General features: G+C 40.4%; 1 protein-coding gene across 2 annotated transcripts; it reads left to right on the top strand.

Annotated features, from left to right (window-relative positions):
- Window positions 1–666: 666 nt before the first annotated feature.
- SMIM3 (small integral membrane protein 3) lies at window positions 667–17,730 on the top strand. 2 transcript variants are annotated; one of them, XM_081321169.1, is made up of 3 exons: window positions 667–955; window positions 12,772–13,301; window positions 17,118–17,730. In XM_081321169.1, the coding sequence occupies exon 2, from the start codon at window positions 12,788–12,790 to the stop codon at window positions 12,977–12,979; it is 192 nt and encodes a 63-aa protein (XP_081177295.1). In that variant the 5' UTR covers window positions 667–955; window positions 12,772–12,787; the 3' UTR covers window positions 12,980–13,301; window positions 17,118–17,730. The 2 variants fall into 2 exon arrangements, with proteins under 2 accessions (XP_081177295.1, XP_081177296.1); XM_081321170.1 differs by lacking the exon at window positions 667–955 and adding an exon at window positions 1,159–1,226.
- The last annotated feature ends 2,017 nt before the right edge of the window (window positions 17,731–19,747 follow it).

Below are 19,747 nucleotides of genomic sequence, written 5' to 3' on the forward strand. Positions count from 1 at the left end.
GTAGACAGGATATAATTATCCCAATCATCATCTGCCTTAAGGACAAGACTATGTTTGCTTAAACAAGGACTTTAATACATTCCTCTTTAAGACAGTCATGGGGGGGGGAATACGTGTAGTTACGCTAACAGGATTATGGCTTCCTTGATCAGCATCTGTTCTAAGGACAAGAATACATTTATTTCACTATTATTTTAGTATATTTCCTCTTTATTAGAACGTTTCTCCTTAATTCCAGGTTGCTTCTCTCCCTGGTTAGTTTCCATCCATTGTTTCTTGAGGAGATTAATTGAGGACAATGGCTTTGTGGAAAAGACTCTGTTGCTGGGAAAGGTGGAAGGAAGGAAAAAGTGGAAGGCCAGCACAAGGTGGGTGGATTCAGTTACAGTAGCGATGGGTGCACTGTTGGGAAACCTGAAAAACATTAGGGAAAGATCGTCATAGAGAAAGAACATCTATCTAGGAGTCGACACCAACTTGGGGGCACATCACCAATCACGCACCCCTCCCTCCCTCCCTCCCTCCCTTTGGCACTAAACGCCTGTCGAGGGATCTTCACGCCTTTACCCACCACTAGGTGGCTCGGTGGGCAATGAGAACAAACGAAGCCCTGCAGACGAGAGCTGTTCGAGTCTTGGAATTCATTCTTCTCTCTCTTGAGAGTAGAAGGGAAGCTCTGGCCGGGGCTACGAAAGGCTGCCAGCCAGCCGGCCAGCCAGCCAGCCAGCCTGCCTGCCTGCGAGCCAAGCTAAACAGAATTATTCTGTCACTTTTACGCCGGACGAGAAAAACCCTTGTGCGGCGCTTTATCCTCCTTTCTTGAGAAGGGAAGCATCACGTCGGGCGGCGGACGGCTCCAGCGCCCGGAAACTCGCCTCTTCCTGCCTGAACGCAAGGCGACCTTCCCGCTGATGGGCGCGAAGGGCGTCCTGCCCCTTTGACCCGAGCCGAGCAGGTGATTTATTATTATTATTATTATTATTATTATTATTATTATTATTATTATTATTATTATTATTATTATTATTATTATTATTATTATTATTATTATTATTATTATTATTATTATTATTTTCGAAGGAGGGGGCGGGCGCGGAGGCGGGAAGGTACCGGTTCTTGAGCGCGAGGGGCGCTTGAACATTTTACCCTCTAAGTCCGCGGGGCTTCCTCCCAGGAAAGTGGATGCAGCCCACGGGCGGCTTACCTCCAACAACGAACTAACTTGGGTAAGTCAGTCAGTAGGTAGCAATGCTGCACACACACACACACACACACACACACACACACACAGTTTTGATTCGGATTGCGATGCAATTTCAGGGTAAGCAGGAACTGGTTCGTGGCCATTAAGGGAGAACTCCAGTAAATTTTGGACGACTTGGTGGATCCTTAGGAAAAAAAACGCGATTTTTTTTAATATACAGCTTTCACACTTCCTTTCCCGCTTGCACGATTGCCGTTTCTCTTCCATTGGACTCATTTCTCTATTTTTCGGTCCCACGGGAAACTCCACGCTGTTAAATAAATAAAAAATTAAAAGTCCGTCTTTGGTTCGCTTTTCAGAAGTTCCCTTTTCTGGTTTGAGCGTTTTTAGTCAGTTTTTTTTCCCCGGATAGGGTTGTCTTGTCAGTAATTTTATTTGGCTCCCGAAAAGTAGCGCTCCATTATATTTCCAGGAGCGTGTTTTTTTTTCTAGGTGAACCTTTGAGACATACAAGCCTTGAGGCATATAGGTGAAACGACATGTTGATGCAGTCTCTGGATGCTGGATTACGGCTGCTTTGTTTTCTCATTTTAAAGAACATTCTTGGTGAGACTTTTACCTGAAAGCCCTTATTGCACGCTACAAATATATCCAGTTATTTTTGCTGAGATGTCTTAGCCAGTTCTGTGCTGTGGGGTTGTTGTTTTTTTTCTCATCACAGCACTTGGCTGTGGGATGACTGAAAATTCTTGTGGTTCGGGAGGCATTGTAGGAGGAGAGCTGTGTTAGCATAAATCAGGAGGAGTCTGATAGCAATTTTTCTGACAAACAAATTTTATTAAAGACATACACTTTTGAGAGCTGCAGTGACTAGACAATTTTTCTGACTAACAAATTTTATTAAAGACATACACTTTTGAGAGCTGCAGTGACTAGAAGGATGTGAGGGCAGGAGAAGGGAGGGGAAGATAGGTTGATTATGCTGATTACTTGATCAATTTAGATGTCTTTTGTTATATTAAGTACCTATTGTAATGTGTTAAAACATTGTATTCAGTGAGGCCTTTTGAGAAAGCCTTAAACCTTCTGATGTATGTAAGCTCAATCATTTCAAAGATGCTGTTAAAACCTCTTTTTTTTTTCAAAATAACCACTTTGAGATCCACAGTAGAAGGTTTGAGAGGTTGAATCACTCTGAAATTTCTTTGTCCTTGTTTTGAGTCTGATGTCAAACTTGTGCCCATTTATTCTTTTGTCCAAAGTTTATCCTGTTTGTCCTAGGTAAGGGGCATTGCTGGAAGAGCATGACAAGTATCACATAAGATGTAATGGCTCTTCTAATCTTGTGTGTGCCTGGGCCTGCGTTGGTGCTGTTGGAGGACGTATATTGATTTGACAAAATAAAATGTGTAGAAAATTTGTAGAAAACATGCTATAGGTTTCTTTATGTAGTTCAAAAGGATAAAGGCTTTTGACTGCCCACTATGGATTCTTTTACAATCTCCGTTATTCATTTCTACAGTCAGAATAAGTTTCCAGGGGTTGCTATGGTGGTAATCATAGGGAGAAAATATTTGTGAAGTTTGATAATCACTGAAAAGAAGCCCCTTAAGATCCTTTCTCACTTGGACCTTTATGGTAGCACTGTGTAAAGTAAGGAAGGTGTCCCTATCCATTAGCTTAATGAACAAATGGGTACATGCACAAATAGCAATTAGTTCCTGTTAAATATCGTGGGTAATGAACAAATAGCAATTAGTTCCTGTTAAATATCGTGTTGGCATTCATATTTTTTGTCCAGAATTGCTAGAGGAAGAGACGTGTTTCTAACTGCTTCATTATTATGATGCTTGGCAGCAATCTGATTCTAATTTCCTACTGGAAATTTCCAGTATGAGTTTGTTTCTCTTTCTTCTGTGCTGCCTCTTTCTAAGATATAGTGGACAACTTTGGACAATGTCACCCCTCACTCTTCTCTTCGTTAAACTACACATACCCAATTCCAGCAACCGTAGAAGTTTTACTACTTCAAAAAATGGGTTTATGTTACTATTGAGGATCAGTGCTACTGTATCTTTATGATACTATTAGGAATAGGCTTAAATCTGATCTTGAATCTGATCTTACCACTAGCCTATCAATATAAGGGCTAAAGAACTCCAAGCAGTCATTAAATGAAGCAAAGAAACATAGACATTCCTGTTTGCTGTCATCAATTTATTGTTTAAATTTTTGCAATTCTGGTGTGAGAGCCCTGTTCCTATATAATTGTGTTTCTAATGACTGGTTGCTAAGTTGTCACTAGATAGAGAAAACCTATCCTAAATTAACTAACCTTTTTTACTATTTTATATCTCCTGTCTTCCCTTTCGAGAGAAGGTTGTTGAGAAAATGCTTGCACAGCAGCTCCAGGGATTTCTGAATGAAATGGATTATCTGGACCCTTTTTAGTTAGAGTTCAGGACTGGATATGGGACGGAAAGGGCCTTTTTGATGATCTCTGTCCTTGCTATAGTCAACTTGACCTCTCAGCAACCTTCTATATCATTGACCATGGTATGCTTCGGAGCAGCTTCAGGGATTGGGAGTGGGGTGCCCCTGTGCTATTCTGGTTCACTTCCTTCCTCTGTGTTCAGGCTCAGTTGGTGTTGATAGGAAGTTAGAGGTCTAGCTCTCATCCCCTGCTTTGTGGGGCCCTACAGGGCTTAGCACTTTCTCTGCTTCTGTTTAATATCTACATGAATCCGCTGGGTGAGATCATCTGCCACCATGGGCTGAAATATCATCAACATGCTGATAACATCCATCTATGTCTTGGCCCCTGGTGAGTTAACTGATGCCATGACCTCCCTCTCTTAATGCTTGGAGGCTGGATGGGGAGCAACAGACTGAAACTGAACCTTGGCAAAGCCAAATGGCTCTGGGTTTGGGGTTCTTTTGTCCATGAACAATTGCCATCTCTGGTCTTGGATGGGTGGCATCCTCCCAGACAAGATCCAGTGTGCGTTCTGGGGATTCTCCTGGATTCATGGCTCCTGTTCGAGGAACAGATGGCAGTTGTAGCCAGGAGGGCCTTTGTGCAACTGTGGGTGATGTACCAGTTATGCCATTTCCTGGATGAACAATCCCTGTTCACTGCTAAGCTTGTAAGCCGCCCTGAGTCTTCGGAGAAGGGCGGGATATAAATGGAATTTTAAAAAAAGTAGTCATTCCTGCCCTAGTCACCTCCCATCTTGACTATTACAACCCACTGTACATGAGGCCGCCTTTGCAAAGTATCTGGAAACTTCAATTGGTTCAAAATGCAATGGTTTGTATGGTTTTGTGCAGGCTTAGATGTGCACATGTGTCATCTCTCCTCCGGGAGCTGAATTTGCTGTTTCCAGGTCCAATCAAGGTGCTGATTGCCACTTTCAAAGCCCTGCTTGTCTTGGGACCAGGTTATTTGAAGGACCATCTTTTCCCAGTCACATCTACCCAATCTACCAGAACATGGAGGCAGGGAATGCTACAGGTCTCCTCTCCTAAGGTGGTATATCTACTGTGACCAAGAAGGGCCGTCTCCATGGTGCCTCTCTACCTGTGCAACATCATCCCTGCAGAGATAAGATTGCCCCCCACCCCACTTTGACACTCTTTTAGAGGACCATGTTTTGTCAAGAGGCTTGGGAAACCTCTCCTCAAGAAGCCTGCCTTGGACCCGGCTGTGTTGAATAACTTTCGTCCGGTCTCCAACCTTCGCTTTCTTGCGAAGGTTGTTGAGAGTGTGGTGGCGCATCAGCTCCCTCTGGTCCTGGATGAAGCGGATTATCTAGACCCGTACCAATCGGGCTTCAGGCCCGGGTACAGCACGGAGACGGCATTGGTCGCGCTGGTGAATGATCTCTGGAGGGCTCAGGACAAGGGATATTCCTCTGTCCTAGTCCTATTAGACCTCTCAGCGGCTTTCGATACCATCGACCATGGTATCCTGCTGCGGCGTCTCAGGGGATTGGGAGTGGGAGGCACGATTCTTCAGTGGTTCTCCTCCTATCTCCTGGGACGCTCGCAGTCGGTGTTGGCAGGGGGGCAGAGGTCGACCGCGAGGCCTCTCGTTTGTGGAGTCCCTCAGGGGTCGGTCCTCTCGCCTCTCCTGTTCAACATCTACATGAAACCGCTGGGTGAGATCATTCGTGGTTTTGGAGTTGGGTATCATCAGTATGCTGATGATACCCAACTTTTCATTTCGACCCCAAACCACCCCGGTGATGCCCTCGACGTGATGTCCCGGTGCCTGGAGGCGGTCCGGGTCTGGATGGGGAGGAACAGGCTTCGACTCAATCCTGACAAGACTGAGTGGCTGTGCGTACCGGCATCTCGGGATATTCAGGATATCCTACCCCTCACTATGGGGGGTGAGTCATTACCTCCTGTAGATAGGGCTCGCAACTTGGGAGTCCTCCTAGATTCACAGCTCTCCTTAGAAGACCATATTGTAGCTGTGACTAGGGGGGCCTTCGCCCAGGTTCGCCTGGTGCGCCAGTTGTGGCCCTATCTAGACCGGGATGCCTTACGTACGGTCACTCATGCGCTCGTGACCTCTCGTCTTGATTACTGCAACGCTCTCTACATGGGGCTACCCTTGAAGACCACTCGGAGGCTCCAACTGGTACAGAATGCAGCCGCGAGAGTTGTATTGGGAGTTTCCCGATACTCCCATGTCACACCTTTGCTCCGCGAGCTGCATTGGCTACCAGTTGTCTTCCGGGTGAGGTTCAAGGTGTTGGTAATGACCTACAAAGCCCTTCATGGCATGGGTCCGGAATACCTTGGGGAGCACCTGCAGCCGGCGTCAACTTCCCTCCGCCCAGTACGCTCCCACAGAGAGGGCCTCCTCAGGGTGCCACCGGTCAAAGAATGCCGACTGGTGGCCCCCAGGGGGAGGGCGTTCTCTGTGGGTGCACCGGATTTATGGAACCATCTTCCGGTCGAGCTCCGGATGGCGCCCGATCTCCGCTCCTTCCGGCGCGATCTTAAAACCCATCTCTTTAAACAAGCTGGCCTGGCCTGATGGGACGGGGTGGGATTTTTATAAATGAACTTCAATTTTAATTTGTATTAATTTTATGGGCATTGTTTAATCACGTTTTAATAATTTTAATTTTTGTATCTAGTTTTTATGCATTGCCCTGTTCACCGCCCTGAGTCCTCCGGGAGAAGGGCGGTATATAAATTAAATTAATAAATAAATAATAAATAAACCCAGAATGGGATGGAGCCCATCAAGTGGCTTAAATTTGACTGATGTTGTCAGGGTAGTGTGTGTGAGGGAGGAGAGTATTGCTTTTTTTTGTTTGTTTATTGGGTTTTTATCTTTGTAAGCTGCCTGGAGTCCTGAGAGTGAGTTGGACAGGCATATACATTTTCTTAAATAACTAAGTAAATTGCCACTTAGTAGCAATCAGCAAGGTGCAACACTATCAACTTATCCACTTTCCCAGTTATGAGTAATTTTCCAATTATAACTGTACATGTGTGCACCCCCTTTTTAAATCCTAGCAATGGGCACAAAAGTGCTCTAGAAATACACATATGTACAAAAGATTGGGCAGTAAGGCTTCCATATTCTCTTTTCACAACAAATGGGGAGATGGTTGTTAATATGGTCAATTAATAGAATTTTGAGATGTGATTAAATCGCTCCTTATTAAATATGAGAAATCAAAGTAGGATGTTTATTCATTTTTCGATTTGCTTGCAGCTTTTTTACAAAATGCCTATGTTTTAACAAGTCATCTCTCTGAGACATGAAGATGGGTGTAGCTGGCCTTTGAATCCACACAAACTTTGATGTAACAATGTTATCTTTGATCTTGATTGCTTGAGAAAATCTTTATCCTGACTCCAGCTTAACCTGCTCATTCTGACGTCAAAGTCACAACAGGCTTCTGCAAAGTCTATATTATCTATATGCAAAAGGGATGTCAAATGAGTCAGTTTAGAGTTAAAAAGTGGGGGGAGGGGGTTATAGGAATTTTTATCCAGGTCTCCTTTCATATCTGTTAAATCAATTACATCTCAATAAAAAATTATTTATTGTATGCCTTTCGTTGGATTTGTGGGCCAATCAGATTTAAATGCAGTTAAATTGAGAGAAGATTCCAGTGCAAAGTAAGGCAAAACATTAAATATTAAATCAATCATGTAGCATGAAGCTGTCCATTGTATATTTCTTTTCTACAGCATAAATGTGCAGGATCTTGACATGGATCGGGATTACCATGAACAAGGAGAGAAGTTTCAAAAAGGGACAGACGCTCCTCTTAGCAAAAGTGCCTGTTGAGGACACAGAGCAGGGGTCGGCAACCTTGGCTCTTTTATGGCTCGTGGACTTCAACTCCCAGAATTCCTGAGCCATGCATGTTTGAAAATTGCAGTCCCTACATAAGAATAAAGCTCATTGAAGTCAAAAGGATTTACTTTGAATAAACACATATATCTATACTGTTTACATAATTTTCCAGAAATGGCATTTATTTAATTCAGTGCTTACATTTCCTGTATATATGCATTTAGTTTCACCTTACATTTTAAAACTGCTTTCTTCCGCAGTTAGCAATATCTTTAAATAACTTAGTTCACGTAGTAAAAAAAATATTTCTTTTATTAGTTGAAAATTCAACTAATTTTCTAATTTTCATACAGGGAAGGACTTTAGAGAAAAAATTTAAAAGTGAGAAGTTGCAGTTAAAGCAGCAGGAATACTTATAGTTGACATGCAATGCTGGACTAAAAACAAGTCACATTGTTATGGCTGCCCATTCCATTGGATTCTGCGTGACTTACAGAATCCAAATACACAGTTAAAACAGTTTTTTTTTAAAAAAAACCCAGGACCAAAAAAACCTGACGGGGTCTCCCAAATACAGTAACCCCAGCTCTGGGAACAAAGCTGGCTCTTCAGGCTTTCAGGCTATTTCAGAGGCAGAGGCAACTTCCTTGGTCCTTCAAGATAGCAACAGCTTATTTAGGGAAACTGGAGTGCATCCACTCTGTCCATCACCGGGATGATACTAAATAAATAAATAACAATATCAGGATTTAGGAAGGCTACAATTGTAGGTTACCTGGGAAATTGAAGAAAACATCCTGGAAGCTGACAATGACAAATTTCTATATTGTTGACAAGAAAATGGCATGTATGTGTGGTTTGAGATCAGTGAAAGGTTGTGTGTTTGTTTTGCTGTCCGTAACGTAGGGACTGGCTTTACACAGATAAGCCAGGTATTACAAAGATACGTCACCCTGATCTAGTGTCAATCCTTCCAAGTGAAACATAACTAAACGAGCTCATTCTACTTTATTGTAAGGCTACATGAATAGAACCTTGCAAATCTGAAGATACAAATCTCTTTCCGCCATTTTCAACTGCTTGATCCATGGGTAGGAGGAGATTTCCTTCCTAAATTTCTCCTTCTGAACATTAAGGTTCCCTCCTCTTTTCTTCCATTGTTTCCTAGGCAGCGTCTCTTCCCCTTGTCCCTCAAGGTGATTCTCACGTACTATTGCATCTAGTTAGGAGTAGTGTCACAGTTTACAAACCTAGAGTAGCAAAGCCAATTTTCTGTCGGGGGACTGATAGGATGGGCTAGTATTGTTTGTGCTTTTGATAACACAATGATTGAATGTTTTGAAATGCTTCTTATTCATGGATCTCTTCAAGATGACCACCCTTTCTGTGCCTCTCAATCCTGTTTAGGACAAAATTTGCAGATCTATTCAAATATTGAGATGATGTGGACATAGTCATGGCTCTATGTATCTGAGTCAAGGAGTCACATAAAACTGCTGATCACTAGTTTGCCCTTTGTAGCACAGATGAGCACAGAGAGTTGCCAGCCAATCAGAACTTGAATTGTCATCTTTTCAAGTTGGATAATAGCTAAGTGCATGGCCTTTGTTTCAGTGGGTCATGGCTAAAACCAGGACTTTTTTTGTCATAGAACGCCCAGAACGGAGTTCCGGCACCTTTTTTGGATGGAACCTTGTAGGGTAGGCAAAGCGGGTTGTATGACGTGTGTGAGTTCCGGCACCTTTTTTTTTTTTTTTACAAAAAAAGCACTGGCTAAAACTATCCCTCCTCCCTATCGCACGCAAAAAAAATGATGCAAAGAAAGATGTATATGTATTTCTGTGCATATATTTGTAAACATTCATTCCTTGGTTTGCAAAAAAGTTGGAAGAGAAACTATACAAGAGGGGGTAGATGTTGGAAGTTTTCCAGTTCCTTTACTAATAGCATCTATAGGAAGCGCCTGAGTTTTTTTCTGCAGAACAAAATAATGTACTGTGCCTGTGTACAGCTGGGCATAGTTGAAAGCTGCACAAGCTTTGATATGGATCATATGACCAGGAGGAAGAAAGGTGAGGTTAGAATGGAGCAATAATTTTTCCCCTGGTTTTTTTCCCCCCTCCATATCTCCTTGCTGGATTTGACTCGTTTTCAAACCCATTCTTTTTTTTTTTCCTCCTGATTTCTTTCTCTTTGGCAAAAACACCCAGAGTCACAGTGATCTTGTTGATGAGCAAACAAAGGGTCAAGCCCTTTTATGTGATTTATTTCTGATGTTTCATTTAGTTAGAAAGAATAAACCTCTAAAATGTCTTAATAACTATTAAAACCTTCCTAGAAAGAAAAATCAAACTTCACCACTATCCCAAATGCCAAATGCTGGCATGTTCTTGTCAGGTTTAGTCCAAGAACGACATAACACAATTCAGTGAAAATTCAATTCTTTACCTGTAGACAGAATCTTTCCAGACTAAACCTATACTACTCTAACCTAACAACTATACCCTGGCAGATTCTAGAGAGTGGCTATCCCAAATCTCTTTCTCTTCTCACAATCCAGCTGTGGACTGTGCTGTCGCTTGTCTCACCCACCCATCCACCCTCCTTTGGAATGTGTTCCATCATCCCTGGGAAATTGCTGCTTCACTGTAGTCCATCACATCACCTTGCCCATCACAATACTTAGGGTTCTTCTCCTAATTATAGCAGTAAATGCTACTCTAGTGGGGTTCCAAATCTGAGATTCTCCATCAGGTGCAAGATAGAAATACACTGCAGTTTTTTTTAAAAAAAGCTTTTTTTTAATAGCATTACTAGAACTTGGGTTACTGGCAATGCCATCACTTCCAACTATAAGTTTCCAATTACAGTGTCATTTGATAGTAAGGAACTTATTTCACCTCACTCTCAGAATTGCACCTTCTTCTGATGCAATAGGATCAGAATATCAAATTAACTACTCTAATCTAAACCTGTTTTCCTTGATCTGCTATCCTCCAAATGTGTTGGATTTGTAATTCCCAGAATGCCAAGCCAGCCTAGCCTTTGGAGGGATCTGAAGTCTACTAATACACTAATAGGAACATATCCAGTGCTGGAAATTTGCTGCAGCTTTTAATGATTTTTTTTATTGTTGAATCATTTTCAAATTCAAGCTTCAAGTTTTCTCTTATCCGATTCTTGCTAGCAGAGTGATATGGAAAGTTTGGCTTTGAAAAAATTAACACAAGGGGATGAAAATTATTGCTAAGCTCTCTATCTCCTGTCTAGTCTCTTATATGTTGTTAATAACAATGTTAATAATAATGATAATAATAATGTTAATAATATTAATTGATGTAAACTATATATTATGGCAACTCCCAGCTCTCATGCAGCCTTGAGACAACTCAGCAGTACTTCATCATAAGTCTCAAATTAATCTCTGAAGTACAGTAAGAAAGTATTATTTGACATTAATGGTGAGGAATGTACTTGTCAGGTGAATAAGTCCTTCTTTACTCTGAGCAATTATCTATTTCCACTTTTCTTGTGTTCTTTGAATTTATTTTTATTTATTTTTATCCAGTCTTTATTATTTTTATAAATAACTCAAAGCAGTCAGAATACATGACATTCCTTCCTTCTCCTATTTTTCCAACAACAACCCTGTTAAGCCTTTCCCGAAGGCATTATTGTTAAAACAGCTGTCTCTTCTCTACTTAGTTACAAAGCAGTGTGTGTGGACTGAAAGGGCAGTGATCCTCCACATCAGATTATAAACCAAAGGTTAATTAAAATAATAATTACATATAGTAAATACTTTTACAACATAGTTTATTGAAGAGTATCAGAATACATGGTTTTCCACTCCTCCAAAGATCCTCCCATTGAAAAGAATATTTTGTAATGGTTTAGAACAGGTAGTCCTCAATTTTGAGCCCAAATTTTCTGTTGCTAAGTGAGACATTTATTAAGTGAATTTTGACCGATTTTACCACCTTTCTTGCCACAGTTGTTCAGTGAATCATTGCAGTTATAAACTTAATAACACAGTTGTTAAGTGAATCCAGCTTCCCCATTGGCTTTGTTTGTCAGAAGGTTGCGAAACGTGATCACATGACCGTGGGACACTGCAATCATCATAAATATGAACCAATTGCCAAGCATCTGAATTTTGATCACCTGGCCATGGGGATGCTGCAACAGTCATAAGTCTGAAAAATGGTCATAAGTCACTTTATTCAGTGCCGTTGTAACTTTGAACAGTCTAAATAAACTGTGGTAAGTCAAGGACTACCTGTGTACAAGTAGAGAAACCTTTTGGTGTAGTGATTAAGGCATCAAGCTAGAAACTAGGGGACCATGAATTCTAGCTGTGCATTAGGAACAAAGGCAACTCGGGCACCTTTGACCAGTCACTTTCTTTCAGCCCTAGGAAAGAAGCAGTGGCAAACACTTCTGAAAAACTTTGCCAAGAAAACTTCTTGGATTTGTCCAAGCAGTCTCTGAGAAATGGACATAATTGAATGGAAGAAAATAAGTGTATAAACAGTAACCCAACTTTAAAAGCTGCTTCCCTGTCATTCTGTCATATATCCTACCGTTCTGCACATAAAGGTTGCCTGTTGCTATCTGACAAATGATTGCCAGCTTCCATAAAAAGAGAAAAAATGTGAACATTCTGATATATCCATTTTATCTTACAATGCACAAATGGATTTATTTGTTTATTTAGCAAATCAAATAGCAAATTACATCAAATTCTATATGATATAAGGGCAAGCCTCTGTCCTCAAAGTGATCTATCCCAGTGTTTCTCAACTTGGCAAGAATTCTGGGAGTTGAAGTCTGGACATCTTCAACTTGCCAAGCTTGAGGAATTCTATCCCATTAGGCTTGTTTAACCTTGCTGGCACAAACTGGATATTTCTACTTTTAAAGATTTAATTCTGTAAACACTTAGTTTACATCTTACTATTTGTAAGATATCTAAAAATGCTCTACTCTGCTTAAAAGAAATTCCAGTACTGCTGTAGAGAAAAGACTCAGTGAGGGAGATGGGCAGTTAAGGAATTTGATAAATATATGCTTGTTTGAACTGTTCTTTCCATGGATTAATGTACTACACCTTGAATTGAACCATCATGGTCAATGGTGAGGATTGTTGGATGTTGCAGTCTCTGGAGGACCATACTAACTTTTTGCTTTATTTCCTGTCTATTTGATAACTTTTCTTCCCTTCTTTTTGATTTAGGGAAGAATTCAAGAAGATGATGGGTAACTCAGAGAGCATGGAATCTACCCAACTCGCCCTTCCAAAGCACATTCTGGACATTTGGGCCATTGTCTTAATCATCCTGGGCACCATTGTCATCATGACTTTATTAGTATTGTGCCCAGCAACAACGGTGATTATTTATAGGGTCTGGACACATCCTATGCACCACAATGGTGCTGAATGAGTTTGGGCCTCCTTGTCACTGTTTGGACTCTGCTTTTGAGGAACACGGGCTAAATGGAACAGGAAAAGCAGCCAATTTATTTGGCGGTTTTCAAGATTAGGTTGATCCCTGAGCAGACATTGGTAAATTGTCAGCAAGGATATGGTAGCAACACATCTGCTGTCAACATGTGATAAGAATGCTACAGCTCACAAAAAATATCTTCAAGCCTGCTTATCTATTTGGCCGATGTCCACAGAACATTACATCCTGGACTTTATCCCCACTTGTGGAATCAGCTAAACTGCTACAGAATTCCAGATCATTCCAGTTTTGGTTTCTGGTGTGTGTACTTCATTCAAAATGACTCTTCATGTTTACTTAGCAAACTATTCCAAAGGAATAAGGAGATGGCAGAATCAAAGTGCTGAAAAGGACACTTTAGTAAAAATTAAATAGGGGCTGCTTTGGGTAAGCAACTTGATGATCCAAACAGTCTTCACTCCACACAAATCAGATGAGATGGAGAGCTAGAGGTCTTAGCTCAGACATGTCAAACACAAGGCCCGGGGGCCGGATCCGGCCCGCGAAGTGGTTTCATGTGGCCCGCGAAGCCATCCTGGAAACAGTGAGGGAACGGCCCCCTCTGCCTTGGCCCTGGCCCAGAGACCCTCCTCCTGCCAGAGACCCTCAGATCTGTCCCACTCCTGCCCAGGCCCCCATAGGCACCCTTGATGCGAACCATGTAGAGCTGGCCACGCCCACCCAGTAGGCCATATGCACTCTGGCCACGCCCACCCAGTAGCCCCCACCCACCCTGGCCACACCCACTCGGCCCCCTGAGGGCAACCACAATGCTGATGCGGCCCTCAATGAAATTGAGTTTGACACCCCTGTCTCAGCTGATATATTTGTGGTCCTTGTTTTCTCCCAGCACCCTCTGTTTCAAGCAGCAGCAGTTAAAGAGGATTAAGAGGGAGAAATGAGAAGTCAGCAGATAAGTGGCTGGTGGAAATCATATTTGGTAACTAGTGCAGTTGAACAGTACATTCATAATGGGAGGTTTATTTTAAAGAAATTGAACATAACATAGAGAAAGTGAAGGGGGAGGTTAAGATTTTGTAAAAAATATTTTACTGTAAGGGATTTGTGTAGGATGCCATGAGAAAAGGAAAATAAAAAACTTTTCATTTCTGAAACTAGATTTTATGATAAGAAGGTCTATCTCAAAAAATATTTTACAGTCATTGTGCTATACAAATAGTATTATGATGGAGTTTTTTATTATTTTAGGAGATTGATTCCAGTCATCAAACCTTTTAAAATATGTTCTCTTTTTAGTAATTGGCTTCTTAGAAGGACCACAGCAGCTTCCTCAATTTGATAGTTGGAACAAAATCATTCAGATTTCTTGGGGACAGCCATTCTATACATTTCATTTATCTGGCTGAGCATTTTCAAGCACAAGTCAATTTAATGTCCCTTTTTCCCCCTCATAGTTACTGCTGGTATCAAGAATGAGCACATTCGAGTGTCACTTGTTTTCCATTCCTTTGCACAGTAGAGCATGGAGTCTTTCATCCTGATGGGTTGTTAGACCTCTAAGATCTACAGCAAACAGAAACATTTAGCAGAGATTTTGGTTCATGTCTTAAAGGAAATATTTTTGTAGGTAAAAAATACTAATATTATAATGTTTAAGAAATGACACAATCAGTATTCATATACATATCAACTGACACCGAATTCATTTCCAGTCAGCATATCATGAGAAAATGGTTATATTAAATTACAATATTGTACAATGCCATGTGATAAACTGTTATTGGGGCCTGTCTCTGAATTTTGATGTTTGAATATTGGTTTCCTTCTTCCTGTTTGGCCTTGAAATATCTTACAGTATTTTAGTATTTTATTGTGTAACTTCATATCATTCTAGTCCTCCCTTATCTGTTTGGTCAAGCTTCAAAATGCTCAAACAAAGCTAAGATCATAATGCAAACTTATCGCCAATTGTCCTTGAAGCAGGAAATATATATACTGTATGTAAGCCCAAAGTGTGTGTTAAATGCCAAGGGAAAACAGATGCTGCTAGGGAGAAATTGAGCAGTAATTGGTGGACACTTGAGATGAGAATCTTGCAAGGGTACAAGATTGTAGGTTTAGTTGGAAAGGAAGAAACAAGCTTACAGCAATATTAGATAGAGGCTAGAATTACAGAAAATACAAAACCTGATATCTGAGTCTTTGAAACTCTGAGATCATGCTTGTTTTGTACAGGATGAGGTTTTGATTCCATAGCTGCTTTGTGTCATGACACTGTCTTAGGGTCACTTTGTAGCATTTTCTCATATAGTCTAGGTTAGATGTGGTATGAGCTGCGGAATTGGATGGAAGCCCTCAATAGTGAGATGAGTCGGCCTTTAGCCTAGGAGAAAGAGATAGAAGATGTTTATTTACTACATCCTGTTTCCTGCACAGTGAAGCCTAGGGGCGGAGTATAATTCAGAGGAATTAAATAAACATATATTTAATACAAAAACTAGCTTAACTGTATTGCATGCACAAGTGGTTTGCTCTCAAAATGGAGGAATGAACTTTTCTTATTCTGCTATATAACGATGGGCTCTGATTTCCAAGTGGAAATGGTAACACATTGTGCAAAACCAGATTGTGTTATGATTTGTGTCACAAATATGAACCAGTTCCCAAGCATCTGAATTTTGATTTTGTGACCATGGGGGTGCTGCAACAGTTGTAAGTGTGGAAAAACAGTCATAAAGCCCAGCATTTCAGTGCTGTTGTAACTTTGAACAGTCACTAAATGAACTGTGTTGTAAGTTGAGGATTACCTGTAGTCTACATACGGCCTTTCAGCTTACCCCTTATCTCACTTTCTCTCTTCATACCTCCACCATCAATGCCATTGTGACACATCTGTTCTCAGCTGCTCTTCCACTTCCTTTTCCCTCTTTCCTTTAGAAAAGAATGTGCTTTATTTTAGTAAAATAACCAAATCTTAAAGACTTCACTAAGCTTCTGTGGACCCCATCTTAAACTAAAAACAGAGTTTGTTTTGTTTTCAAAACCACAAGTTTTGAGTTTCTTTCAGGACAGTGTAATCTTTTCTGCAAGTCTTCCTTTAATGATTCACAGAATCCTTCTCTATTCCCAAAGTTAATTCTGCATTTATTTACAGCCAGACAACAATTCATATCCATATTCATATCCTCTCCACTTCTCCCTAAGAGCTATCCTCTAGAGTCAAAATTCAATAATTGAACTAACATTGGACTAACTAACTATATACAATCCTGGGTGCCATCTGGAAAAAGTGCTGCATTCAAAACACAATAGTAAGATAAATAGCAAAGGTGAACTGACCAAAATATATCATTTTACAGACACCTTTGGTCATTTTTTTCTCCAAAATTAATCTCAAGTGAGGAGAGATCTAAAATTCAGTATCTCAACTTGTATACCGCCAAATCCTCTGGAACTCTAAGCAGTTGACAATGTTTGTACATTGCTATAGTGCAGGCATGTCAAACTGTGGCCTGCGGGCCGGACGCATCACAACAAAACCGCTCCCTCCCCATTGCCGGTAATGGGGAAAGAGTCACAATACGTCGCACGACATCACATGACGTCACGAGTTTGATATGCCTGCTATAGTGCATATGTGATCATGCAAATCTTTTTGTATTATTCCAGTTTTAGTGCACATACTGCCAATGCAGCTATGGAGAAATTTGAAGATGAAATGTCCTGGTTCACAGCTCAGATATATTATCAGTTAAATCATGAACTCTACATTTTTATGAAAAAGTCAAGGGCTGTTTGAGTCTCTAGTCTAAAGTGTCATAAGGAAGTATGCTAAGGATAAATCCAATTAAGATATGTGATACGCCTGGTCTCCTATTAGTCTTAATTATGAGGAAACATTTTTTTCTCCAAGGAATTAATAAGAGACTCAATTAGGATAAGAAAATGCTGCATAATGACCGGTTTCAATCACAGAGGAGCAGGGGAGACCAAGGAGACAATTACAGAAAATGAAATACAATACTCAGAAAAATAATGTGCTTTACCCCAAATAGTTTTATACCCAAATCTGTTCAATTTCTTCCCCAGAATTATATTTGTCTTTTCTCTGCAGGCATACCACTGTGAAAAGAACTGCTAGCGTCTCTGAGGAGTGCACAAACTGTTTGATAGAGACTATTCATCCTTGAAAAACCTCTAAAACAAAGTATGTCCTTCTGTGTTTACTAATAAATTGCCTTAATCTGATTCAGGCCAAACCAGAATAGAAAGTAAACAAAAAACATTTTTTAGGAGGAAGAATTCAATTTTTTTTTACAGCAGCCATATTCCATTTTGTTTTGCTTTTTATTTTATTTTTACTGAAGGGCATATGAAATATTTAATTTGCTGACACAAAATTTGTTTTATGTTCCAGCAATGCTTTATGGAACATATGGAATGCTTTATATAATAAATCTTAATGCAAAAGTGGCCTCAAAATCTAGTGACCATCTTTAAGAAAAGGGATAAAAAAGATCAATTTTATGGAGAAACAGAAGCAATTAGATTACAATTCATCAAATATTTTATCACCCTTTCCTCTGGATTACATAAAGATTGTGGGGGAGCAGCCTATACTATCCCTATACTAATGCAGCACACTAACCAACAAGAATGAATGACTTTTTTTTTTAGTTTGAGCATTCCCAGCAATGGTCAAACACTTTCATTAACTTTTTAACATTTAGCATTATTTATATTTAATGAAACAACTTTGTGGAAAAACCGCATCATATCCCAACAATGAATATATTTAGATGATAACCTTTATTGTCATCTTTTCCTATGGGCGCATTGGCACACATTAAAAATGAAATTTTGTTGCTTGCTCTCAAAAGTGTACACATACATAACACACATTTAAACATGCTATGTACAACATATGTATAAACCTACACCTTTACATATAAATAACATATAAATATTAATAACTGTCCATCTTGAATAAATAGCGGAAAGAGGATGCTTGAGAATTCACAAGATTAACACTGTGTGGAACAAAAGTGTGACTGAATCTGGATGTTCTGCTTCGGATACCACAAAGCCTCCTCCCACAAGATAACGAAGAAAACAGGTCATGAAGATGTGTAGTGTTCCAGGTGTGTAGTGTTTTTCTCATGCGACACAGAAAATGCAGGCACTGCTGTGCTCGCTTTATCAGTGTCTCACCCTTAGTGACCAAGCCAGCCTACTGTACACCCAGAAATTTGATGCTGGAAACCATCTTCACAGGTGAATCATTAGTACACACAGGAGTGTGTCTGTGCCTGCCTTTTCTGAAATCGACAATGATCTCTTTGATTTTACCAATGTTTTTCTTACACCAGTTCACAAAGCCCTCAACTTCATTGTGGTAAGCACCCTCATTGTCATCTTGAATAAGGCACACTACCATTGTATCATCTGCATATTTCACAATATGGTTGGTGGCAAACCTAACACAACAGTCGTGGGTCAACAGGGTGATCAGCAGTGGACTTAGGATGCAGCCCTGAGGAGAATCTGTGCTCAGGAAAATTGTGTTAGAAATACTTGTTCCAGCTCACATACTGGGGCCTGTTAGTAAGAAAATCAAGATTTACACTGGAATAAATAGACTCACCCAGTGACTTAGCCATTTCTGGCTGGTCTCAAAATGCTAGGCAAATTCAGACGTGGTCAGTAATTTGATTCAAAACATCAGAGCTTTTGGTTAAGACATGGAATTTGGGGGCAGATGGGGTTGGGAAATCCAGAAAATTGTAGTGGCAACTCATAAGTGCAAAGGAAATTAACAAAGCTCCTAGACTTATTGAATCAGGTCAAATTCAACTCAAAGGAGGCTCAGTCTTAAATTCCGTTGAACTGCAGTACTTTAGTCTGCAGAAGTTTGACATGTTAAGTACATTGAGCTATGAGAAACTAAATTAAAAGTGCAAACAATCTTACAAAGATGTGCTATTAAGTGAGTTACTATTTATTTTATACTGAGATAGGCATGCTACCAAAAAATAAATAAATATCCAGCCTCCCCTTGGGTCTCTTCCCTGGATGCCTCTATGCTGCCTTATTTGCAAATGAATGCACCAGGAAAGGTCCATGAGCATCCCATTCACTTTTAGGACAAGGAAACAAAAAATGTCATCATTCCTACTATAAAAAAACCCAGGGGGTGTGCTACCTTGTATCATGCCATTACTCCACTGACTTCACAGTGTATAATTTAAAATGTTTGAAAATACAAACATTTAAAGAAAGGCATTCTGAATTTTCAAATGAGGATTGCTTTTCTGGATTGAGTTAGCCTTCCTCAAGCAATGGCCTTCAGATATGTTGAACTTTAATTCCTAATATTCATACCCAGCCCATCTGGAAAACACCAGCTCCCTTTCTTCATTTGACTTGTTAGTCCCTGCTTCTAATAAACTCTTGTAGGCAGGCAGAGAGATCCATCATTTGGAAAGCAATTTCCTTTGCTTATGGTTAAGTGAATGTCTTCCTTAATTAATATCAGTATGAAATAAGTAAACATGTTTCCCATTGTTTGGATGGAGTCATAGCAGCATAGGCAAACCCTGTGAACTTTGTTATATATGGCAACCACATAGATAAATGAGGCAGGGATATTTTTGTTGGCACTTGCACAGGCGGATGAATATGGAGGCGGTTCGGGTCTGGATGGGGAGGAACAGACTCCAGCTCAACCCCGACAAGACTGAGTGG

The sequence above is a fragment of the Vipera berus genome (genome assembly GCF_964194415.1).
Source record: "Vipera berus genome assembly, chromosome: 2".
NCBI classification, from domain to species: domain Eukaryota; kingdom Metazoa; phylum Chordata; class Lepidosauria; order Squamata; family Viperidae; genus Vipera; species Vipera berus.

Coding starts and splice junctions, on each gene's coding strand:
- SMIM3 (XM_081321169.1), top strand. CDS start 12,788: ATGATGGGTAACTCAGAGAGCATGGAATCTACCCAACTCGCCCTTCCA.